The following is a 26508-nucleotide window of genomic DNA, read 5'->3' as shown; positions in this document are numbered from 1 at the left end:
TTTGGGTTACATTGCGTTTTTGATGCACCAGGAAAAAAAATTCCAAAGGTTCGCACTGAACAGAAAATTGTGTGTTTTTTTCTTTCTCTCTCCCAAATCTGTCTCTAACTCTCACCCACGTCCCCACTATTTAGGTAAACTATAGTTAGAAACATATTTACCAAAGAATATCCACATTGAAAATAATATTCACCAATTGTTTTGATATAGGACATTTCTATAACCCCGAATGAATTATCTCCGTGAGAGTACTTTATGAGGTTGATAAATTTAATACATTAACATCAATTAAATTTAATAAAGTGCAGACCATCCGTGTTTTGTTAGGTTAAAATGAAAATTCAACTTAAGCCAACTTATTAAATTCTACATATAATACATCTCCCAGGTAGTGTAGTGGATAATGCTGTCGCATTGTAATCAAGTAATTCTTGGGGTGATGAATACAGTGTGCTCCTGTCTGAGCACAAATTGCTCTTAAAATCAACTTTGTTATATTGTTATTACATGTTACTTTGTGCTAAAAATTGCCGTATGTGCCTAACGTTATGAAAAAATACAATATAGTGAATTTATTGTACGGCTATAAATACATGTAAACGGATATTCTAGTCTTGAAGACCCGTTAAGAACTCTTTTTAAGGAAAGCAAAATAATACTCGCAAAACACATTACAATTGAATTGTCTTATCGATATTTTCCCATGTTTAAATCTGTATGCACCTACTTCATTTAATAGAGTACACATTTATATTCATTGCGGGCAGAAATGTGTGAAAATACAATGCATTTTTTCAGGGAATGCATGAGTCAGTATTAATGTAGATTTTATATACTCTTTTATCTGGCATTGATTCAATAGTATCCTTAATTCTCCCCTAGTTGTGCTCCTAAAGCAAGCGTGAGTATCTCTGCACACACCACGTGGGCCCTGTTTGATGTAAATCTTAGATGAATGGTAGCTGGGATTGATAATTATTTTTGGGGGTGGAGGGACATCCAACTCTTTGGTTTTACTATTATGTCTAGGATTGATATTTTTTGAGGGAGCAATATCAACAGTAAGTCTAAGATTGGCATGAAAATTTTGGTGGCGGGATTGAGTATTAAATTTGAGGTGGAGGGGAGAGGAATGAAGCTTCGATAAAATGTTATATCGTAGGTTGTAAAAGAATTTCTTAAGTGGGGAGAGGGATTGAACATTATAATTTGAGGACTATATTTAGCGATATGGTTTGCTCACATTTTCGGTGCGAAAACCCGATGGCTGCCCGGATGGTGCAGTGGTTGCATCGTCGTCTTGTAATCAAGGTGTATGGGTTCGATTCCTAGTGGAGGCACATAGTGGTTCGGATCCCACTTTAAACTGTAGGTCCATTCCTGATTAGCCTTACTGTGCTTAAAGTTGGCTTAAAACACCAAATCAATCAATCAAAACAAAATGAATTATTTAAATTAAGAGTTAATATATTAATAATAAATATCATTCCAATGCTACTCATATTAGCAACACTATATGTATTTGTAGATCCATTGTTAATTATCAAAAAATTATTTTATTTGTTAGATTTTTATGTGTTGTTTCAACCTCCACGGTGGAGTGGTTAGCGCAGAGCACTGCAACGCCAGAGATCCCAGGTTCAAATGCGGGCAAGGGCATGGTTGTTCTTTGCGAGTGTCGTTTCACCAATCATCCTTACCTTCGCGATTAGTCAAAGGTGGCTGAAAAGCGAAGTAACATATGGGAGGGGGAAGTCATGCAATCACATTTTACTCTTATGCTAATTTACTTTTTTTAGTTCTTGAGAAACAAGTATCAAATTTATGCAAATGCAGAGAAACAGGAAGGAGGCTCCAAGACTTTCTTTCTGCATATTTTAATGTTTTCTTTAAAGTGTATTCATATGAAATTACACAAATATTGTAAACTAATGACAAGCCAATCTTCACTCCCAATATCATTGGACATTTTATCTGAAAGAAAATTGCAATAATAATGTAACACAGACACTAGTACCGCTCAACTGAAAGAATTGGGGAACAGGTTGAGTGAGAGAAGCTTGCACGATGCGATGGTGAGCGAGGTGCCTGTGCGACAGCCGGTTCATTCATTATATCCTGACATTTTTATGGCCTGACCTGGCTTTGGGTGGATGAGCAAGGATCCTTGTGGGTCACCATGTTCTTACCCTTAGATATAGTGTCTGGATTATTTTGATCAGATAGCATATGCAAGTAAGTTGAACAATATGTAGTGCAAGGATACTAAGGAGTATCCACGTGACTTATTTGTAGGGCAGTCTGGAAACTGAATAAAACAAATTAGAAGGAATCTAACTGCAGTGGTGTGTCCTGCTTCGTGCCTATTTTTAGCTTCAATGATTTACTTGCACTAATCTCTCATTTATCTATACTCATAGAGATTGAACAGTCCTTCTTGAATGTTGGTAACATATTTTCCTTAGTTTATGGGTTTGACTCTAGTCTCTGTGTCAGCTTTCATAGTACGAGGGTCACTATTTATATTTTGAGCCTAACAATGAAAAAACAGGAATTTGTCATTGAAAACTGCTTTATTGTTTTTCGAAGTATTCTCCTTTATGGTCAATACACTTTTGCATTCGTTCGAACCATTTGTCAAAGCAGTTTCTCCAATCTTCTTGAGACACCTCCATAATATGGTTTTTGAATGCATCAACGGAGTCTTCCGCCGACGAAAATTGTTGTCCACGCAATTTATTCTTGACATTCAGGAACAAGAAGAAGTCATTGGGTGCCAAATCAGGACTGTACGGCAGATGACCCATCAATTCGATTATTTGACTGTTCATAGAGTCGGTTGTTAGACGAGATGTGTGACAGCTGGCATTGTCTTGATGAAGAATGATCCGACGGCGTTTATTTGTTTTCCGTATTTGACCGAAGACCTCTGGCAAACAAATTGTTGTGTACCATTCAGAGTTGACCATTCTACGTTCCTCTAAAGGCACAGTTGCCACATGACCAGTTTTCCCGAAAAAACAGGCGACCATTTGTTTCGATGTGCTTCGAGCGCGAACAACTTTTGTTGGATTGGGTTCATCTTGAAACACCCATACATTCAACTGCTGTTTACGTTCCAGCTCATATGCATATATCCATGATTCGTCACCTGTTACAATCTTATATATGTTTTCTGAAGCACCACGATTGTATTTATTGAGCATTTGTTTGCACCAATTGACGCGAGTGTCTTTTTGAGTTTTTGTCAAATTGTGTGGGATCCAACGAGAACATACCTTTCTCACAGCTAAATGATCATGTAATATTTTATATATGCTGGTGGAACTAATGCCTATGGTTGCCTCAATCTCACAGTATGTCACATGACGATCTTGCAGTATTAGGTTTTGCACAGCATCAATGTTTTCTTGAACAACAACTGATTTTGGACGACCTTCGAGAATCTCGTCGGTGAGGGAATGGCGGCCACGATTAAATTCGTTATACCAGCGTTTCACAGTGGCAAAGGATGGGGCTTCATCGCCAAATGTGGAAGTAAGTTGATCGATGCACTCTTGTCTTGATAATCCACATCGAAAATCGTAAAAAATCATCGCACGAAAATGTTCCCGAGTCAATTCCATTTTATTGTTGTCGCTCAATTTCCAAGGCAACATAAACAACACAAATGAAGCTATTGACAAAACATTTGAAGTACGTTATGGTCAATAATGCCAGACGATTCCGTGCAAACATCAAATCGTGCCTAACTTCAATCAGTGTTGCCAAGGCTCAAGATATAAATAGTGACCCTCGTATTTTAACAGGTCAGAACTCCCAATCAGATCACGTATGTGCTTGAACATTTGTGAGTGTATTGCACATGCACACACACCCACAGACATATCAGTCATACTCATGGTTCTTGCTGTGTCCACAGTGTCGCTATATGTTACCTCATAATGGTGACAATATTGTGAAATGGATGCTCTTGTTATCTGTATGCCACTCATGACTAACCTATTACATTAAAGTAGATTTCAGGTGAAACTTTTGATTTTGTTTTTATATATTAGGCTGTCAATAAATAACGAGGCATAGGATAGTACACCAAAACTATTGTATGTAGTTAGAAATGGGTCGATGGGCCCGAAATTGAGGTGCAGGTGTGACGAATCTGATTCGCACTAGTTTTCCCGCTAGATGACGTTACGTGTCTGGCAAGGTATGCAAAAAGGCTGCTAACCGAGCAGCGGCTGTGTCTAGTCATTCCGTGAAGCACACAGATTCCCCTCCAACAAAAAAAAATTCAAGACCCTCCACACTAATGCCAGCAAGGTCATGCTTTCGTTCTTCGATCGCAAGGTCAATGTCCAGTGGTATTGTGAAACGTTAATGAAGCTCAGGAGGCAATCAAATCGAAATATCCCTGTCATCTTTCTCGTGGTGTCGTCCTATTGCACGACAACGCTAAACCACACACAGCCAACGCAACAAAGGAATGTCTGAAAAAATTCATGTGGTAAGTCCTGAGGCCCCCCTCCCCCCTTCATAGTCCAGATCTGTCCCCGTGTGACTTCCACATTTTCAGTAAGCTCAAAAAGGCACTGTGGGGACAACGGTTTCAATCGGACGATGACGTCAAGGAGTACGTGCGGAATTGGTTCCAACAGCAGCCAAAGGAGTTAAATGAACAAGCCATTTTGCAACTGGTGTCACAATGGAATAAATGCCTAAACAGTGGGAGACAATACTTCTGAGGTTCGTTCTGAAATATCTTCTGCCTCATTATTTATTGACTGAGCCACAGTCTGACTACCATGCTAAAGGTCCCGGGTTCGATCCCCAGCCAGTTCAAATCCAGGAACTTTTCTAACGTTGAAAGTGGCCCCGGCACCCACCGAGCATCGAATAACATGGGTACCTGGGAGAAATCCTGGGGGATAAAGGCGGTCAGGGGCATGATGCTGATCACATCACCCCCAACTACGACCGGATCAAGAAAGTGTGAAGTGTTACTCCCACACCCCCTATACACCTTCATGGTGTGGTGCTATGCACAGGGGAGCACTTTACCTTTTTTTTTACCTGAGCCTCACGTTACTGCTATTGCAATAAAATGTGCAGGCCCGTAGCTAGAATTGATTTCCAGGGGTGGCTCACAGGTTATCGGGGGGGGGGGGGGGGGCCTTAGTTAACCAAGTCCATTTTTCAAAAGTGTGAAAAGTTAAATGAATGTATGTTGTGTGGGGGTGTAATTAAATTAATATAAAATATAAAATCTAGAATTATACATATACTACATTTTTTCTTCTGTATATTCTAAAACACCTCTTGAAGTGTTAATTGACTGCTACTGACATCACTCCATGTTACTTTTGATGATCCAGATATTTACATCACACATGAAAAATGCACAACATTCATTCAATGTGACTACTGTACATTACACCCCTGGCCGAAGCAATGAAACTCCTTTTCCTTCCAAAAAAATTAGAACCTGTTGACATTTGACGCAGATGTGGAGGGAATGTGAAAAATGACGTCTCAAAGTCACAGATATCTGTCTAAACAGGAGGCTGCAGTAGGGGCAAGGAAGGTACAGATAAAGAAGCTCCCCTATGAAAGGACTTAGAGCAGTGTTCCGCAACCTTTGTTTACTCACGGCACACCCCAGACGGGCCTAGACTCAACACAGCACACCAAAATGTCTGTCCCCTCAAAATCATATGAATCTTAATATAATTACAAAATATTACGTCATTATGTAATCAATTATTATTATTATCATTATTGTTATTATTATTATTATAAAACATGAATAGACTTATGCATTTGTTAAAAATGTATTAACTTTAATTCACTGTAGAAAATACAAATTTCCAATACGAATTTTAAAGTAAATAATTCTACTCATACCTTCAATGTGATACTTGATCCTGCTTAGCTGCACACAGATGGCTGATTTGTGGCGGAATCGTTGACCAAGCAAGCCTCATTTCTTCATCGATGGATTTGAGTGTCTCTCTCTTTGATGTTTTAATTGCAGTCAACGTCGAGAAGGTCAGCTCACACAAATAAGTAGCTGAAAATTGTAATAACACATTAACTGCCATCTCTGAGATAGCCAGGTATTCACTGCTTATTGACAACCAAACTGTATCCAAAGGCACTTCGAAATATTTTAATTTCAACGTTCTGTCTGCTTTCAAATCTGCCAGTTCCTCTTGTAAGCGTAAATTTTTCAGAAGATATTTCGAATCCATACTGAATGGATCACGAACGCAGTCAAAATCTTCAACGATCTCTCCAAAACATTTTTTGAAAGTCTGCTGCAAGAGTACTAAATGTTCTTTAATTAAGTCCATCAACACCTTGTTATCGTCAGCAAGGGGCCATACAGTTTGGAACATCTCACACGATCCATTTTCAATTGTCCGTATCCACAAGTTCAACTTATTAATAAATCCTTGAATCTTATCCATACAGAATATTTTCGTTTCTACCTTGCATTTTTCTGTTTAGTTCATTCAAGTGTACGAAAATATCGGAAAGATATGCCAACTTAGATACCCATTCATCATCTGCAAATAAATTTGCATACTCATGCCCCTTAATAGTCAAAAATGAAAGTACCTCCACTTTAAGTTCAAACATTCGCGTTAACACTTTACCTCGAGATAACCATCGTACTTCTGTATGTAGCAGAAGTGCAGTGTGCTCTGATCCCATTTCTTGACACAAAACGTTAAAAAGCCACATATTTAGGGGCCGCGATTTGATGAAGTTCACGACTTTACTACTTCGTCCATCACAATTTTGAGAGGAGATGGCAAAGACTTAGCAACAATGGCTTCGCGGTGAATGAGACAATGGTCGGTTCGTAAGTTAGGATTTACTTCGCGTACTTTACCTACGAATCCTTTCACTTGGCCTGTCATAGAAGCGGCTCCGTCTGTACAAACACTAACGCAGTCCTCCCATGTTAATTCATTACGGACCACATATTCATTAGTCCTATGAAATATTTCTTCACCGGTTCCTCGCACGGGTAGTTCTTTACAAAAAAAGAAATTACTTCCAATTACATCCCCATCAACATACCTTATGTAGGAAAGAAGTTGTGCGTGACCACCAATATCAGTGGGCTCGTCGATCTGAAGTGAGAACTTTCGACTGTTCTTTATTTTCTCCTTTATAATGTCTTCAATGTCACTGGACATGTCACTAACTCGGCGGCTGATTGTGTCAGCAGAGAGAGGAATTTTTGAAATTTCAGTAGCAGCTTCTGAACCCAGGACTATTTTTACCATTTCTTTACACGCGGGCATTAACAACGTTTCTGCTATTGTGTGTGTTTTTTTTGGTCTTTACGATAAGTTTGGCTACCTTATAGCTAGCTTCCTGTACTTTTTGCGAAACACGTACCAACGTATTCATGAGCGTCACTTGTTTTTTTAATTTTGTTCCAACAACCGACTAAAATAATTCACATCTTTACTTAACAGAGAGGAATATTTTGTTGACAAATGTCGTTTTAATTTACTGGGAACCATAGCAGCATTACTGAGTTTTTCACCACACACAACACACTCAGGGATTGGGCATGTTTTGTCACAAAAAAAAAAAAAAAAAAAAAAGTAAGATAAATAGTTATCACTATATTGCCAGTGAACTACTTTCTGTTTCTTTTTTTCGGGCTCGATGGTTTCATTACTTGCACTCAAGGATGGACCACTCCGTACAAGGAACTTATCCATATCGAAAAGAAAAAAAAAAAAAAAAAAAAAAAAAAAAAACTTGTGTAGCAATCCAATATTCGCACTACTGCAGAGCACAGCTGTGATAGAACTGAACTGAAATACTGTAATTGTTGTCTGACAATGTGTGGTTCCTTCGGTGAAGGAAAAGAGCAATAAAGTTTAAGAAGCGCCGACAAACAGGCACAAAACAGCCAGCCGTACACAAAAGATGCAGTGTTACAAACAAAGAACTCGTTTGAATAGCTCTATTGTATGACTGGTGCGGGCCGCTAAAAGACTTTCTAAAAGTCTTACGAGGCTTTCTTTGCGGTGAACACAAAGCTTGCCGCCTGTAACCCATCAAACCGGCCCAATATTACAGGCGAGGATACATATAAGATGAGCAAATTATAACAATATTGAGTAAATAAATTACATTTAATTTCTATGAAAATATAACAGTTATCAGCAAGAATAAACAAGCACCTTCTTACTTAAAATCGACAATTAATTTCTTACAATATTACAATAATAGTAGGTAAAAGTTCGCGTCGCACCTTTCACCTTGTTACGGCACACTAGTGTGCCGCGGAACACTGACTTAGAGAATCATCATCTTCTAAATATTTCCTGTTACTTTGACTTCAGCTTCTAAACAAGATGAACGAATGTAATAGCCCCTGTTCATGTTCTATGAATGTATCATTAAAGTTGTGAGCAAGATAATATCTGTTGTCTACATTTTTACTCTAAACTGCTAATAAATTACACAAAGTAGTTTTACCTATTGCCAAAGGGGCTGACAGCATGCCAGGTTGTCTCAGCCCCCGTGGCCCTTGCCTGGCTACGGACCTGAACATGTGTTACTTTTGTTTTGTAACTTGTTTAACGACTCTGCACATACCTCGCCCTCTTGTCTGTACTACAAAATTCCTTCTCCGAATACTCATTGAAAAGACTTGAAAAACATGGTTTAAGTAGTTTTAGCTATAATGAATTATAATTGTGAAGTTTGTTAAACTTTTTCAGTTTAAAATGTGTAAGTACTCCAATCTGCTTTCAGGTACTTGTCGAAAATTCATGGAATGGAAAGTGGAATTAACGAAGGATATGTAGATATTGATAATCGGTTACATCGAGAACATTCTTCAGATATTAAAAATTTGTTGCATGAATGTAACCCACAAGAAATCACATGTACACCACAAATCTCAGAAGAATTTGCAATACATGGTCATAGAATGATTGATTGTGAATCTACCTCGAAATGTAACAGTAATGCAGAAGAGCTTTCTAGCCCTGTGCCCCATACAAAATCTTTGTATTGCAATGAATGCAAGAGGACATTCTACCGTGGACATGACTTCGTCAACCACATGAGATTCCATGCTAGTGAGAGGTCATTTATATGTTCAACATGTAACAAAAAGTTTACGAAGAGGAGTGCTCTTCAATCACATTTAAGAGTTCACAGTAATCCTGAGGTATTTGTATGTCCAACATGCAACAAATCATTTTCAAAGAAAAGCATTTTAAAAGGTCATTCAATAATTCACAGTGGAGAAAAGCCCTTTGTATGTCCTGTATGCAACAAATCATTTACAAGAAAAAGTCAGCTTAAAGTGCATTCAATAATTCACATTGGAGGAAAGCCATTTGTATGTGCAACATGCAACAAAGTATTTGCAAGGAAAAGTGAACTTGAAGACCATACATGGATTCACACCGGAGAAAGGTCTTTTGTATGTGCAACATGCAACAAAACGTTTACGAATAGGTATGCTCTTCAGTCACATTCAAGATTTCATACTACGCCTGAGGAATTTGAATGTCCAACATGCAACAAATCGTTTGCCCAGAAAGGTCATCTCAAAATTCATGCAAGAATTCACAGTGGAGAAAAGCCCTTTGTATGTTCTATATGCAACAAATCATTTACAACAAAAAGTCAGCTTAAGGAGCATACAATAGTTCACACTGGAGAAAAGCCATTTGTATGTGAAACATGCAACAAGGTATTTGCAAGGAAAAGTGAACTTAAAGATCATACATGGATTCACACCGGAGAAAAGTCTTTTGTATGTGCAACATGCAACAAAGCATTTATCAGGAAAGACTACCTTCGAAAGCATTCCAGGGTTCACAGAACATAGGCTTAACAAACGTTCCCTTTTCCCCGACATGTCCTACATTCATTTTAGCCTTATGTCTGCCATCCAGGAAGGATTTTGAAAAATCATATATGTCATACATTTTGAATCACATTTAAGGTGATGGATTCATTTCATGTTATGTTAATTGCTGAATATTTGGTTACCATTTCAGGTCATAATGCAAATGTTCAGAGAGTTTTTCATTAATATCAGCACAATGAACTCATAAAGTCTATAATAGGTTTGGTACTGCTTCAGTATAATTTCAGACTTTGAGTGTTCAGAATATCATAAGTATATTTTGACAAAACCTGAAATTTAGAGAAAAGATGTGTCTCTGAGAATTGAGTTTGAAAACACGTGTAGTAAGAAGTGTATGTAGTATTCACTAATAACTTAGTACTAACTAATGTTATCACCATCACTTTCAGAAACTATTTCATATTGAATAATATACAGCAATTTCTGCTCAGTTCTAGTGAAATTGCTGTTAACTGTATGCCACTATCACCTAACCACCAAATGCCATGTGATTGAATGCATACAGAAAAAAATTCTGAGATTTTTATTTTATAAAAAGCATCAAATATCGCCAGTGATACTTAAACTACCATACAATAATTTGTAAATGAATTAGATTTCATGAGCCTTTCAAATAGATGCAATATTAATCAACAAATGCTACTGTTTAAAATAATAAATGGATATATCGATAGTTGTCCTCTACTAGAAGTAATATGGTTTAATGTGAGACAGGGATATTTACATAATAGATGTTTACTTAAATACATCATTCCGAGAACAGAAATACATACATACATATAAGAGTTCCCACTACAGAAAAATAATTCTTGATATAACAGGCTCTCAAATCATTTGGTGGACTTGGATTTAAGTATGATGGAGGCTGGGGTTTTATTGTTAAAAAATGTATTTTTTATGATGATGGGATTTGTAAGGCTACTGTAATGGTACCAGAGTTTGTGATGTATGTTTTGTGTGATTCAGGTGAAATGTGTAAATATATGAAATTTTTTGTTGTTGTTATTGTTAAGTAGTATTATTCTGTCAGAGATATGTGTGTATGTGTATGTGCCAGGCGCGGTTGGCCCTATAGCGCACAGGATCAGTGAACCCCCAGTAATATATGATAATCACCTTGAGAATGAACAATAAACAATTATTCACATTATTTCGCTAAAAATTCTACACAATAAGTCATGTATTTGTGTCCGTAATACACTCTTTTGCTGAGAAGAAGAAACCGCGAATCGGCCGCCCTGATACAGACCCTCAGTTGAACCCCCACAGGACAGCTCATGCCTTTGTGAAAGCTTCGTGCGGGATCAGAAGCTTGAGGAGGAAATAGGGCAAAATACATGGAACAGGATATTGCAGAATCTATGTCTCCACCCAACGGTCATGTGCAGTTCGTTCTCTCGCAGAAGCCACAGGACAAGGCTCCATTGTCGCTGCTTCCTCCCTTCCAGTGTTGCTGTATGGGGTTCAAGTTTGAAGCGCACACATTACATATTCAATCATCTCTTGTATCATTTTTGCACCGAACATCTTGGAATAAATGCAAGATTGTGGCAGAGATGGATGAGTGGATACAAATAAAAGCTGGAATTAGATCCGATGAATTAAAATAAAGGAGATGCAGTACCAAAATAGCTCGTGCATGCATTCAGAGGTTTTTCCTTAAAGGTGGAAACACTTCGGGTTCGCATGCATATAATTTAATTTCAGTCACAGTAATTTTTGGTAATTATTATAAAAGCGTTGCAGTAACTTCAGACTGAAGGAGTGTTTTTTGCTCCTCCTGGGGGAAAAAAATATATTACTTGCCCCTACTTAAGGACGTCCATGATATTCCAACAAAACTCAACTTTTTTCATAAACGCACAATTTATTGTAGTTTCAGCCCTAAATTTATTCGCACACCCCTGCTACAAAACCTTGTACTCCCAGATAAATAATTTCTGGAAAATATTTTTAAGCCCTCCCCCCATCCTTTTGTTAGGCATAGGAAGTCTATTTTGCGGAAACTGAATATATGTCACATGACTTCAGTGAACTCCCAGGTAAATAATGCACAAGCCGCGCCTGGTATGTGCATATGCTATGTATATGTGCGTGAATGTGTGTGTGTGTGTGTGTGTGTAAAGGAGGGAGAGATGGTGAGAGAAAGGGAAGGTGTGTATATTTTCATATGTTTCAAATATAATTCAGGGTGGCGACAGACCTGGAAAACCTGGAAAACCGGGAAAAGTCAGGGAATTTGAGGTGTCAAAAAAAGTCAGGGAAATGTCAGGGAATTTCATCTTCATTGACATCAAACACTCTTTGGAGGAAAATTGTTATAACTCTGGCACTATGGGAGCAATCTACTTCGGATAACTTTTGTTTTGCAGCTAAAAGATCAGCGCATGCAACCGTGTACAATTTAGAACACCGGACCGAGGAAGGGGGGCTTGGAGGGGCACGTCCCCCAAATTTCCATGGGAAAACATAAAAATTTGGAGTTTGCCCCCTCTTCTACCACTATTTTGGGGAGAAGGTGCAAACCTTAGTATTCTTTTCAAAGAATGGACATTTCTCAAGAGAACGTAACATGTTTCATGTTCTTGGGAGCCATAAAAGTTGAATAATAAGCCAAAATGTGATTTTTTTTTTTTACGAAAAATAGGTAATTTGCATTTTTCGAGGTAAATTGTTATAACTCGGGCACTATGGGAGCAATCTACTTCGGATAACTTTTGTTTTTCAGATAGAACATCAGAGCATGTAACCGTGTACAATTCAGAACGCCGAACCGAGGAAGGTGGTTTTGGGGCGCGACCCCCGAATTTCAATGAAAAAAACATAAAAATCTGGAGTTTACCCCCTCTTCTCCCGCTATTTGGAAGGAGGCATGGGCGTCCGGAAGGGGGAGGGCACGGGAAATGAAAGTCAACTAAAAATTATATATTTGACACACATAATTTCATTTCAGCCACAGTAATATGTGTTAATGAACGAACATGATAAATTCAAATTTAAGCAATGTTTTTTGAGGGAACAACATTATTATTGGGGAACATGTGGCTTTTTGCCCCCCTGGAAAAATACCATCCTTGCCCCTCCCTGGAAAAAAATCCTGCGGACGTCCATGGAAGGAAGCGCAAACTTTAGTATTCTTTTCAAAGAATGGACATTTCTCAAGAGAATGGAACATGTTTCATGTTCTTGGGTGCCACGCAAGTTGAATAATAAGCCAAAATGTGATTTTTTTTTTTAATGAAAAATAGGTAATTTGCATTTTTCGAGGAAAATTGTTATAACTCTGGCGCTATGGAAACAGTATACTTCGGATAAGTTTTGTTTTGCAGCTAAAACATCATAGCATGCAACTAAGTACAATTCAGAACGCAGAACCGAGGAAGGGGGGTTTGAGGCGCGACCACTGAATTTCAATTTAAAAAAACAACATAAAAATCTGGAGTTTGCCCCCTCTTTTCCCGCTATTTTAGGGAGAAGGCACAAACCTTAGTATTCTCTTCAAAGAATGGACGTTTCCAAGGAGATTGTAACATGTTTCATGTTTCTGGGTGCCATACAAGTTGAATAATGTGCCAAAATGTGAAACTGTTCGGAAATGTGGCATGGATATGTTGCGGAGAGGGTGGAGTGGGGATGGGGGATATTCATCAATATGAATTTCCCAGGTTTGCTCCAGACCTGTGTCAGTTTTCACGCAAACATAAGAGTATGAAGGTCCAAAAAGCACATCCATTTCGTAATCAGCACCATGATACCATATGGTATCATCGGGCCAGTACGACCTTACTCTGATGATACCATATGGTATCATCGGGGGTGTAAAGGTTAAGCTTCTAAATATCACGTGAAAAATGCATTGAATTATGATTTTTTATTGCCCGTATGGAAGTAGTAAGGGGACTTGTCAAGAGATGGAGGGGATAAGAGCGGGTGGCGCCATCCGATAGTTGTCGGACGTCGTAGTAAGGCATTTTGTTGGGCAAACTGAAGGAACATGGAAACAAATAGGTTCCATTGAAGAATACGACTTTGTCGAATATCGCCACACGACAAAGTATATCACTTCACCATGCGACAGAAATTGAAGGACTGCAACATCCAACAAAAATAGCATGCATAAACAAGAAGAGCTTTAGACTGCAAATATGCTGCTCGAATTTTGTTACTCTTCTGGCTCACTTCACCTTATTTAATGTAGCAGTGCTTACGAAGGTTTTTATCATCATCCTGACTTATTACTGGTTTCGCACAAGTTAACATACGTTCACAATGACATTGCACTATTCTTAGTTATCAAGAAGAATCCAACCAAATAGTATATATATATTGAATACTATCACGAAAAAGTGAAACATAAATCTGCATTGGTGAACGTTATAAAAATTGGCAAGTGCATGCTCCCAACCTCAAATTTACTGCAACACTAGTATTGCAATGAAATTAACGCCACTCTCTGTCCTGTCTGTTTAAACTCATGAGAGATGGTCATTAATCTCTCACTGAGTAAGGTTAATGTCCAATATTATGAAATAAAATACTAATAATAAATACGTAAATATTTTAATATCATATTTACTCGAATCATTCAATCATAAAAGCAAATCACTTTCTTCAAGAATTGACTTTTCTCTGACAGCCCTGCTAAATTTTCACTTTCCATCTACTGATTTATACGAGGGGTGGCCAGAAAGTAATTTCCCATTAGTAGGGACATTGAATTTTCGCAAACGTCAAAACCGTGAAAAATGGCAATTGCTGCGAAGTTATGTTTAGGAATGTGCAGTGATGTCTGGACACATTTTTCGCCCGTTCGAAATATCATAATAACTCGAATTTGGCATAAAATGCGAATTGTTGGCGTTTTTAGCGATTTTTTTTAAGAAATGTCCTAAAACAACGAAAAATTTCATGAAATCTAACATTCTTGTCTTTTCTAGGCCATGTTTGTGTACATAGAACATGCAAGTTTTCCAACATTTTACTCGAGAGTAAACTATAGAGTTATACGTACATGGAATAATTCCGATCGCCACATTAAATCATGTATTTCCCACGATTTTTTTCAACTTCTATCAAAACCATTTGCATCACAGAGCAAAGTGGCAGGGTTCTAACAGGAGATAGAGTGCGTATCTACTGTCACACGGGAGCTACATCTTCGTATTTGTCGCACGAGATATGTTTTGAATTACCAAGCTAAGTGTGCACGGTATGCCCATGGTATATATGTCTGACAGCAAAGACTGGAACTATCTCTACCACAGTGTAGCTGTCAAATCCTTGCCCCGCCAGAAACCTCTTCAGTTAAACAAAGAGATGAAAGTCGGTACATTCAAGGCCGTAGCTGTACAGGGAGTGGTCCAAGATCTCTCACCTGAAGTAATGTGAAGGGCCTGTGTGTACTCAGCTGTATGGGGTTGTGCACATTCGATTGGTGTTCCGTGAATTGTCTGCACCATTGTCTGACCATACTATCACTCACGACGTCCGGTCTGCACACCTTACACGATTGCTGGTGGCTCTGTGCCAAATCCTGAGCTTGCAATGTAGGCTACATCGCAGACGGTGGGAGACTGTATGAGAGCTGCAATCTTTAACGTATAACTGTCCTAAAATGGCTGCATTGCAACTGTACCAGATTATAGCTACATGCTACTTCTTCCTTCCTGCATATGTGTGTGTGTCGCTCTCCGACCACTAGTGCTGCGTATAGGCACCATTGGAGTTTTTTTTTCAGGATGCCCCTCGTATATGAACTTTCAGAAGCTTTTAATATTAGAGTGTTCCTGTTTAAATGTGTGGTTAGCTAAATCAGGTACCTATACAATGCAATTCTATAAATTCCTTGCGTTAAATTTCTAATACCTACATACCCTTTTCGTCAGTATTAATGGTATAACTGCATGTTGTCAGTTTCACAGTACTTCACTTGGATATACTGTACTGAAGCAGAAATCCCATTGATAATGTAAGGAAATATTTGTTCGATTCAATTGTTTCACTTATATGAAAGAGTTAAGTTGTTTGCTTTACAGAGAAGAGAGAAGTAGCTTTATGCATCGAAAAATGAGTCTGCACACATGGTTCTTGCAAGCAGAGGGTTCTAAACCTCAGTGGAAATATCAACATATAATACCGAGAATGTATAAGGAGACTGATAAATTACAAATTGTATTTCTAAATCAATCACTCTTCACTCTTATCTCATTTAGTCGTAACTTTACAAATAATCAAGTATTTTATTTTAAACTTACTGCGTTTGACAAAATTCTGTAATCCTTCCCTAGCTTGTGAATTGTAATAATTTTCCAAATTCACTATTTTGCAGTTTGAATTTCATAGAGAATGGAGAAATTAAGTCAATTTCATAGAAGATAATATTGGTACTTAACAAAACCATACGTGGATCTGTATGAGTTTATTATTTCCATTTGCAATAACATCGATTTAGTTTAGTTTGTAATTGTCAGGGAAAAATGTAAATTTTGTCCTGGAAAACCTGGAAAAGTCAGGGAATTTCATTTCTGCTTGTTTGTAGCCACCCTGATAATTATTAGAATAACACCTTCTGTAATTGGAAATTTGTCTCTGTAGAAGGTAATTAAATAAATAAATATCTAATCTGAGATTTTATAAGTGGGTCTTTGTTTAGTAGAGTGCAGTTTCATCATGGGAGTACTTTGAGTTATGATGAAATTCAATTCCAAACCTATCTTTAATTGGATTGCTTCAGATGCAAGTTGCAATGAATACAATAAAACTGAGAATGTAAAATCTGACATATTAAGAATACTTGTGATAGAACTTCCCATGTACATTTTTATCTTAGTTGCCACTGTAAGTTACAATTTTCTTGATACCAGTGGTGTATTCTCCCATGCTGCCTGCTGTTACAGGTGGTAAACCAACTTTTTTTTTTCCATATGTATAGAAATTGACAAATAATTTGAAGTTGAAGTTGTCAGACTTCTGTTTTTGTTTTTATGCATGCCTGCATTGGTGTTTTATTTCTATTATGTCTAATTAATATGTAATGAATATACAGTGTGTCCCATTTGAAATGTCCTATTTTCATTGCACTATTTCTCCCAAAATATTAGTCATAACGAAATGAACTAAAAGAAGAATTAATGTCTGACTCATCAAGTTTGTATAGAAAAATTATACCACTTCAACATGGGCCCCACCAGTTAATATCCAACCGATGATCGATTTCTCTCCATGTGCGTTGAAGCATTTCAGGTGTGACGGTTGCAATGACATTCTCAATGCACTCACACAGTTGCTAGATGTTCGCTACTTTTGTCGCATACACCCTGTCCTTGATGTACCCCTACAAGAAGAAGTCCAGAGGGGTTATGTCAGGTGATCTGGGTGGCCATGGAATTGGTGCCCTCTTCCGATCCACCTACCAGGAAACTCATTATCCAGTCTTTCCCTCACCTCTTTGTGCCAGTGCGGAGGTGCCCCATCTTGTTGAAAAATGATACGAGGATGCCTATGCTGAATTTGTGGGAACACAAACTGCTCCAACATGTCAAGGTATGTAATGCCCCTTACAGTACCTTCAGCAAAGAAGAAGGGTCCTATGACTGTATGTATCATCTTCCATGAGTCTACACCACACATTAATTTTAGGGCTGTCTCTCTCGAACTCAATTGCCTGACGAGGAGGTTCTGACCCCAGATTCTTACAATATGACGCTTGACATGTCCTGACACGTGAAACGTGGCCTCATCGGAAAACATAACGAAAGACAGAAAGGTGGGATCGTTTTCAATGTGTTCCAACATGTCTTCAGCAAAAGCCACTCTCTTCGGTTTATCATCAGGTTTCAGTGTTTGCAACAATTGCAATTTGTACGAGTACAACTTCAGACGATTACACACAACTCTGTGGACAGTTGTTTTTGGTATAGCCAGTTCCTGCGAGGCTCTACAAATGGACTTACGCGGACTTCTTTGAAATGTTTCGGCAATGCGCTGCACATTGTCTGCTCATAACAATTTGTCGGCCACTGCCGTATTTTTTTCCCAATGAACCAGTCTCCAAAAATGTCTCTTTCCATGCTCTAATCCTCTTTGCATTGGGAGGATCTTTCTGGTACTCCCGACGGAATCGTCGTTGCACTTCCACAATCGAGCCAAGTTCTGCATTCCACCAAACGACCTGTGCTTTCTCTGAGATGGTCGCCACTTCCCTCTGCCTGCTGCCACCTGGCGTTGATTTGGAATATCAAACAATTTCAAACAAAACTCACATGTTTCATCTTCTATATGGCACCTAGAGAAAGACAAAATATATATACACATTAATTTATAATCGCAAAATAAAAATAGGACATTTCAAATGGGACACACTGTATACAAGAAAAATACGAATTGTTGTGGTGAACCAGGTCGAATTTTGAGAATATGCCACTGCTTTATACATTGGTGTAAGGTTTGGGGTTTGACTGCCAAAATTATCTCTAAAATTGAAGAAAAATGATAAAAGTCTAAATACTTGTAAATAGTTTAATATTGTAAAAACAATGTGACATCCACAAGAAATAGAAGAAAACTCTCAGAGAAAGCCACACGTGTGGCATTTCTAATATGACCTCGTTGCTAACTATTCAGTGGTAACAAGTCCGTCAGAAATCTGCTCTTTTCGGATCAATCATGCTTCTTGGTGGTTTCATTATTGTGAATTTCATGTAGGAGAGAATAATTACTTTTGTAGGTTATCAGGTGACAGTTACCATTTCCTGTCTAATGTCATAGCTATGGTTTTCTAATATCACATTCTCGTTACGGACTGTGGTTTATCCCAGGATTGTTCCCTGGAGACCTAAATAAGGGTGTTAACTTGATCCATGCACTGGATATCACCCTCCATCCTGGTGATACTTTTGGGTGGTTATTACTTGTACAAAAGTGCTAGACTTATGCAAGATATGGGAAGAGATGTGAGAATTTACCAACGAGAGCATTACAGTTACCATGATTACTGTCCTGTGGTTCCCATGTGAATGCCCAACAGTAATATCATGGTGGAAATGCTTTCCATGTTCATTCGTCACTATAGCACCAAGATTGTAAGCAGGTGAGAATCCAAGAAATGTGTTTTGAGGGACATATTACTCCCCATATCTTCGTATGACTGTAACAGTTCACCCACAAGTTTTGCACAACACTTTCTAAAATTAGCTTCATGCTGATTTTTCAACTTCACTTAACAGACCTTTGAATTTTTTATGAGTTATCAAAGCTGTAATTTGGGGACCCACAAAATTTTTTTCCTTGATTTTAGCGTCAATAACATGAGGAAATTTTTGCTTGAAATAATGAAACCCAGCACATAGAAGTTCAATTATTTGTTCCACCTTCTGTTCAAAATCATTCAAAACATTGTTTTACATTCATTACTTATCACACAAGGAATACCTAAAATTCTGAGAAAGCAATACTTAATAAATATCATTGTAAAAAAGTGTGGGTGATAGAAAAATTTTGAGTGCATATTTGAATTCAGCGTAAAATGTTATGTTAGAAACACAATAAACATTTCATGGGTCAAAAACGTGTGTTCCCAAGAAATTTATTAAAATTATGAAATATGTTAAATTTTATCACTTTGAAATGTGTAAGCACCTAAATTTACTTCCAGGTACTCTTTGGACAACCATAGAATTAGAAGTGGAACTAACCAAGGGTATATAAATACTGAGGAACAGTTACATCCAGAGTATTCTTCAGCTTTTAACATATCCTTGCAGGAATGTTACACACCACAAACCACATGTAAACAACAGTTCTCACAAGAATTTACAACATGTTCTTCTGCAATGAACAATTGCGAATCTACATCAATATTTAACAGTAAGGTGGAAGAGCTTTTCAACCCTGAGGCCTCTAGAAATTCTTTCTCTTGCAATGAATGCAAAATGACGTTCTGTCGTAGACGTGAGCTTCAAATTCACATGAGATTTCATGGTACACCCGAGGTATTTGTATGTTCAACTTGTGATAAATCATTTACAAATTTTACATCTTTAAAATCGCATTCAGTGGTTCACTCCAGCCAAAAATTGTTTGAGTGTTTGACATGCAACAAATCATTTGCAAGGAAAAGTGAGCTTAAATGTCATTCGAGAGTTCACACAGGAGAAAAGCCATTTGTATGTACAACATGCAACAAAGCATTTTCCAGGAAGGGAACTCTTACAGCTCATTCCAGTGTTCACAGCAGAGAGAAAACAGTTGTTTGTCCAACATGCAACAAAGGATTTAAAACTAAAGCGAATCTTAGAAGACATTCAAGATTTCATTCTGGAGAAGATAAAGTAGAATGTTCAGTATGCAACAAAGTGTTTTCTTCAATTCATGATTTTCGAATGCATTTAATAATTCACACTGGGGAGAAAGTGTTTGTGTGTTCAACATGTAACAAATCATTTACAACAAAGCGTGATCTTCGATTGCATTTAAAAATTCACACTAAGGAGGAAGTGTTTGTGTGTTCAACATGTAACAAATCATTTACAACAAAGCGTGATCTTAGAATGCATTTAAGAATTCACACTGAGGAGAAAGTGTTTGTGTGTTCAACATGTAACAAATCGTTTACAACAAAGCATGACCTTAGAATGCATTTAAGAATTCACACTGAGGAGGAAGTGTTTGTGTGTTCAACATGTAACAAATCATTTACAACAATGTGTTATCTTCGATTGCATTTAAGAATTCACACTGAGCAGGAATCATTTGTATGCTCGTCATGCAGTAAAGCGTTTAAGTTTAAATATCATCTTAAAGTTGTATTTAATATTATCACTAGAAAAAGGGAAGTTACATGTACTAAATGCATCAAAGACTTTGCAGGAAGATATGCTTCAAAGGCATTCCAAATTAGTAGTAATTGAAAATATATTTTTGTGAGCCCACTATCAATTAATATTACCAAAGAAACATGTAGTTCTTCACTCAATATGTCACACGGAGACAATCCATTTTGTGTGGTGTAATGCAAGATTGTATTTGCAAAGAATAACTTTCAAATTCTCTTAAGAATTTAAAGATATGTACATGTGCATTTTTGTTCTATTAGTATATATATATGGCTCAAAAAATCCCAGTCCCCAGGTTGCCATGGCGACTGAAAATTTCAGCCTGGCGATTGTGGTGTTTTGCTGTAATACTGCCGTTTTGTTTAATTTGCATGTACGAAATTTATAAGATTATAAGTTCAAATTGCAGTACAGTGTAAATGATTTTTTTTTAATCAACGTTGTGAACATTCTAGAATCATGTACACAAAACGGTATTTTGAGATCGCAGACGGATTTTTTGGTATTGTTATGGAAATGTGATATGTATGATTGTATTCAAAGATCTGGGTGTTATCATTCAATAAACGTTTCATAATTATTGTCTGATGAGATGAAATAGTTTTCCAAATGGAATAAATTTTGTCATTTCTCACAAAGGTAAGCCATTTTTTTCCCTTTTTTTTGTCATTAAAAGTAAAATTTGTCTCAATATTCCAGAACTAAAACAATGTGAAAATTTTAAGCATAGAAGGAACAGGAGAAATACATGTAAAAGTAACACCAATTTTAAATTATTAACACGGAATTTTGCCTTAAACCACGAAAGATAACACCGAATTGCAGTAAAAAATAACATCGAAATTTAGGGGAAAATAAAACAAAAACTTCACGTCTCATCCCTACGTATATATGATGAGTTGCAATGAACTGATAGTGTAAAAAGTCGTGAACATCGACCATGATCTTGAATTACACACACACATGTGTATCTTGTATGTCAAGTGGTATTTAAATGTTTCTTCCAATAAAAAAATTACACATAGGTATAAGTTTGGTATTTGGCCACCAAAAATTGTCTCAAAATGCAAACAAATTATTATATTCAAATACTTCTAAATAAGTGTAATAGTGTAATAAGAATGTATCATTGATAAAATACAGAAGAAGACCTCAGAAATAGCAAGACCGAGTAAAGTTTGTTAACTACCTTCCGGTGAAAAGTTTTCAACAGTTGATGTAATCATATAGTGTGTGTGTGTGTGTTAAGGCAGAGTTTGGCTCACTTTTTTTAAGATTCTGCTTTGTCCTTTGATATAAATACTGGTGAAAATTTTCAGTATCGAACATTTTCTCCATTATTGTATTTTTATCTTGGGATAAATCATGCTTTTGTTGTGTAATGGTGTACTTAACCTTCACATTCTGATGGGTAACAGCCATAATCAAGTATGTGTTCTGTCATATCACAGTTATGATTTTGATATCACATTATTATGGAGTGTGGTTGTTTGTCCTATGGCAGTTCAATGCACATTACAAAAGGAGCATTTTCCTTAGCCATGTCAGATTTCACCTTCTGAACATGGTGATTTCAAGTTTAGCCAGGTGACCTAGTGGACGGTTAGTCACATACGTATATATTGTAAATTAAAGATATGGGGGTTTTGATTAACATTATAAGTATTGTTGTTATTGTTTAAGAAACATTGGAACTTAAGGAGAGAGAGAGAAGCAAGAATTAGCAAGGTAAAACATGATATTCGGTTCTTGATCAAGCTACTGTATGCTAGTTCCACTGGCTGGTCACTGACTTGGGCACAACTTGCAGTCTCATGAACTCATTGTGGGATTCCTGTGATCTGCCTATGCAGATCATCTGTTTTATATGTGCTCTCGAAAGTTAGGTAATTATAGGGATATGTTGTGGATAAGGCTGTTAACATTATACCTCCACAAGTCCACAACTCAGGTACTATGATGTCAACTTTAGTTCTTGAAACAGAACATGTTAGAACATTAAACTTCTCTATAAAAGAACTAAGAGTGTTATATATATAAAGTACGCCACGGTGGCTCAGTCGGTAACACGTCTGACTACCATGCTCAAGGTCCCGGGTTCGATCCCCGGCCGGTTCAAATCCGGGAACTTTTCTAACGATGGAAGCGGCCCCGGCGCCCACCCAGCATCGAATAACATGGGTACCTGGGGGAAACCCTGGGGGGTAAAGGCGGTCAGGGGCATGATGCTGATCACATCACCCCACTCACGACCGGATCAAGGAAGTGTGAGGCGTTACCCCCACACCCCCTATACGCCTTCATGGCATGGTGCTATGCACAGGGGAACACTTTACCTTTTACCTTTACCCCTTTGTTTTCATGCAGTTGACGGCTGTGAATTTTATGTCAACCAGTATATGCAAAATTATGTTATTCAGTTCAAAGAATTGCCTGTTTTCATGGCAATTTACGATTGTGCTTGTTGAGGTTGAAGACATCGATGTTCTTTAGGTTTGATGGTTAGCGGAGATGATAGTGTGTCACTTCTTTGTTATGTCCCGGGCAGCGGTAGCAAAGAAGTGATGCACTACAATCTCCACTCCAGATGCAGTACCCGTAGTGAATGAAGGCAGTGAGCCTTTGAAATTAATTGGAAAAAATTATCGAATTGTGGAACGCAGAGACACGGAACTTCAAGTGGGTAATACTTAATACCCGTTTACTGCTTCCATCATGAATGTAATACCTTTGATCTAAACAATTAAAATGTCCTGATATGTGGAAAACTAACCTTGTCAATTATGATTTTGCATAATTCAGTCCTGTATATAAAAATTAAGCTTGCATATGGTAATAGGAGGTACTACTGGAAGTTTAAATTTTTGAGAAAAAAATATATATTAGCATGCAATGTTAATTGGACATTATCCTGCCTAGTGCTTTAAATTATAGATATTCAAACACTATGTTTGGTTACGTCTCTTGTTTTCAGGTGTGCATATTTCTTTTGTCGGTGGTGGAGATCAGGCATATGACAGACCAGTGATTTTACTACAACTCCATGGCACCCTCTCCCTTCCCATCACCACCAGTGGCATTGCATGAGCATTTCGGGCAGGAGCGCCAAGTCCAAAGGAAGGCTAAGCCCTTTTTTGCCTAATAATTTACTTATGAAATTAGTGGATATAATAAAAAAAAAGGTAAAGTGCTCCCCTGTGTGTAGCACCACACCATGAAGGCGTATAGGGGGTGTGGGGGTAACGCCCCACACTTTCTTGATCCGGTCGTGAGTGGGGGTGATGTGATCAGCATCACGCCCCTGACCGCCTTTACCCCCAGGGTTTCCCCCAGGTACCCATGTTATTCGATGCTGGGGGGGGGAGCACTGGGGCCGCTTCCACCGTTAGAAAAGTTAACGGATTTGAACTGGTTGGGGATCGAACCCAGGACCTTTAGCATGGTAGTCAGACGTGTTACCGACTGAGCCACCGCGGCCATATAAGTATTGTCTATTTGAAAGTACAATTTCATTGTGTTTTGTTGCCTGAAGTCGGCCGGCTTCCGATAAAACATGATCCATGCATATTTAAAATCTAGCAAAAGAGATGCCTTACTATGCAACAAAGGTTTGGAAGACTGTGCCCAAAACATAGTGCGTGTGTAGTAAAACTATATTTTGTTTCTCTCAGCACACCCAGCTAACCAAGGAAATCTTTCGGCATGATGCAAGTCATTAAGAAACCTACCAGAATCATAAGCGCTTCTAGAACAATAGTAGACCCATTTCGCTTTTCTGCCACTTTTGGCTAATCGCGAAAATGAATATTATAAGTGATGATATTGATGAAGTTGAAGGGACACTCACAAAGAATACCCATATGCTAACCACTCCATCACAGAGGTTGGCGGTTGATTTACCTATCGTTAACTACTACTTTCTGACATACATCACATTGCGACAGCCGGATCTTGTGGCCGAGTGGCTAGCACATCGCGCTGCAATGCCAAGGGCCCCGGGTTTGAATCCCGCTCAGGCTTGGTTGTTTATGAATGTCCTTTCATCAATTTCATCACTCATCCCCATCTTCGCAAATTAGCCAAGAGGCACAAAACTCGAAGTAAAATAAATTAAATCAATCAATCAATCACATTGCGACATAAAAAAAACTGACAAATATTTTAAAAGTAATTCCATCCAGAGATCATTCGATGTTAAGAGTTTTGCAACAAACGCTAAACATTTTCATTGACAAAATATAAAGAATTTAGATATTAACGAGCAAATAAACTTTCTTAATGATAAATTAGTTTTGAAGGTTAAGTGGTAGAGCATTAGTTTTGAAGGTTAGGAGGTGGAGCAGCCACAGGCTGAACTTCTCCCATGAATAAATAATCTCTGTTTCTAACCTTTCATACTACGAGGACTGAAAACTCTCATGAAAACTGTGTTGTTTATTTAAGTTTTTAATACACATCTGTGTGTGTGCAATAAATTACACAAAGAAGTTATATATATATTTGAGTTTGGTAAAGTTACGTGAGTCCTAGTACATATTGTAGCATCACAGAGCACGAGCACGGAGCGCAAAGAACCAGGTATGTTTGTCGTCTGCATCGGAAAGCAGAAAGGGTCACGTGAGCCCTAGAACCAATCAGGTGTTCTGTACACCAGCGTAAGAGAGAGCATTTCGCACGTACTGTAGAGATCCAAGATTTTCCTTCAGGCAGGCAGAGTCTGTACACCAAACCTCCCCGACGTCCGGCCAACAAAGGTATTAGAAAGATTCTATAACAAGAGCTGTTTGGTGGTGCATTGTAGGCGTACCAAGATAAATAGCTATTATAGTAGCTCAAACACACACATAATTAGTGATGTTTTACTTTTTATTTACGGCATTTATGCATTCCTTTTTACACATTTTAAATTGGGGAACGCCGGGCGTATTGGTGTTTAATAATGCTATGCCACTGATCACCACCACCAGAACTTGGTAGTAATTTATGCTATTATTTCTAATTTTTTGAGGAGATGGGACCATATTTGCTAGAATTCTACACTGGCATGACTCACAAGTGTTTTGAACAATTATGAAGGCTGTTTCTTTGATTTTTTAGTTTCCAATTTGATTCCTTGTGAAGTACTGTTAACGTTGCTCCACTGAATTCTATGTGATTCACTTCATGCATATTCTGCTATTTTTGACACCTCTGTCTCGCCTTTGTCTGTGTGCTGCTTGTGTTTATCTGTCTTTTTCTTTAGAGGACTTGCTTATTCTCCTATGTAAGCCCACCTGCATTCACAAGGTATGCTGTATATGCTGGAGGAAATCTGATAGTGGGTCATCCCTATGTGCACATATTATGAATGTGTCATCTACATACCTAACTCATGTCTTTGGCTTCCTGGTGCTTTGGGTGAGGGCTGTCTGTTCAGTTTTCCATGTATATGTTGCTAAGTGTTAGTGATAGTGCTGAACCCATTGCTGCACCCTCTTCTTGTTGGTAGAACTCTCTTTCTATTTAGGTTTTTTGGTACATTGTTATCTCCTATGTTACTAAATTTTATTGTAATTATGTATTTTTATGGAGAACCATTTGTCAAATGTCACAGGTGTCATGTGAAAGTCTAGCTGGTCCTCCACGTACTGTTCAATACTTCCCTTCAATGTTCGTGCTTCATTTCATTTCTTGTTAGTATCCTTCAAGATATAATATCACAGTACATAATTCCTCCACAACTCCATCATTCTCATTAATTGCTTTGTATTTTTCACG

General features: G+C 37.8%; 2 protein-coding genes across 8 annotated transcripts in view; both read left to right on the top strand.

Moving 5' to 3' along the window:
• LOC145989714 (uncharacterized) overlaps positions 1 to 26508 on the top strand; it is a 100543-nt gene that overhangs the window by 52843 nt on the left and 21192 nt on the right. Inside the window, exon 2 of one of the 7 annotated variants that reach the window (XM_083124972.1) lies at positions 19572 to 22359. The exons of 5 other annotated variants lie outside the window; for them this stretch is intronic. In XM_083124972.1, the coding sequence (XP_082981098.1) occupies positions 19750 to 20826 (1077 nt within the window). In that variant the 5' untranslated portion in view covers positions 19572 to 19749 and the 3' untranslated portion in view covers positions 20827 to 22359. Of the gene's footprint in view, positions 1 to 19571; positions 22360 to 26508 lie in introns of those variants that run through there. One more of the 7 variants, XM_083124964.1, reaches the window with a different exon arrangement.
• Positions 8792 to 11195, top strand: LOC145989717 (uncharacterized). Its single transcript, XM_083124981.1, has one exon. The coding sequence runs from the start codon at positions 8810 to 8812 to the stop codon at positions 9875 to 9877; it is 1068 nt and encodes a 355-aa protein (XP_082981107.1). The 5' UTR covers positions 8792 to 8809; the 3' UTR covers positions 9878 to 11195.

Source organism: Lepisma saccharinum, chromosome 7 (genome assembly GCF_977018435.1).
Source record: "Lepisma saccharinum chromosome 7, izLepSacc3.1, whole genome shotgun sequence".
Taxonomy (NCBI): domain Eukaryota; kingdom Metazoa; phylum Arthropoda; class Insecta; order Zygentoma; family Lepismatidae; genus Lepisma; species Lepisma saccharinum.
This window is presented reverse-complemented; position numbering and strand designations above follow the sequence as displayed.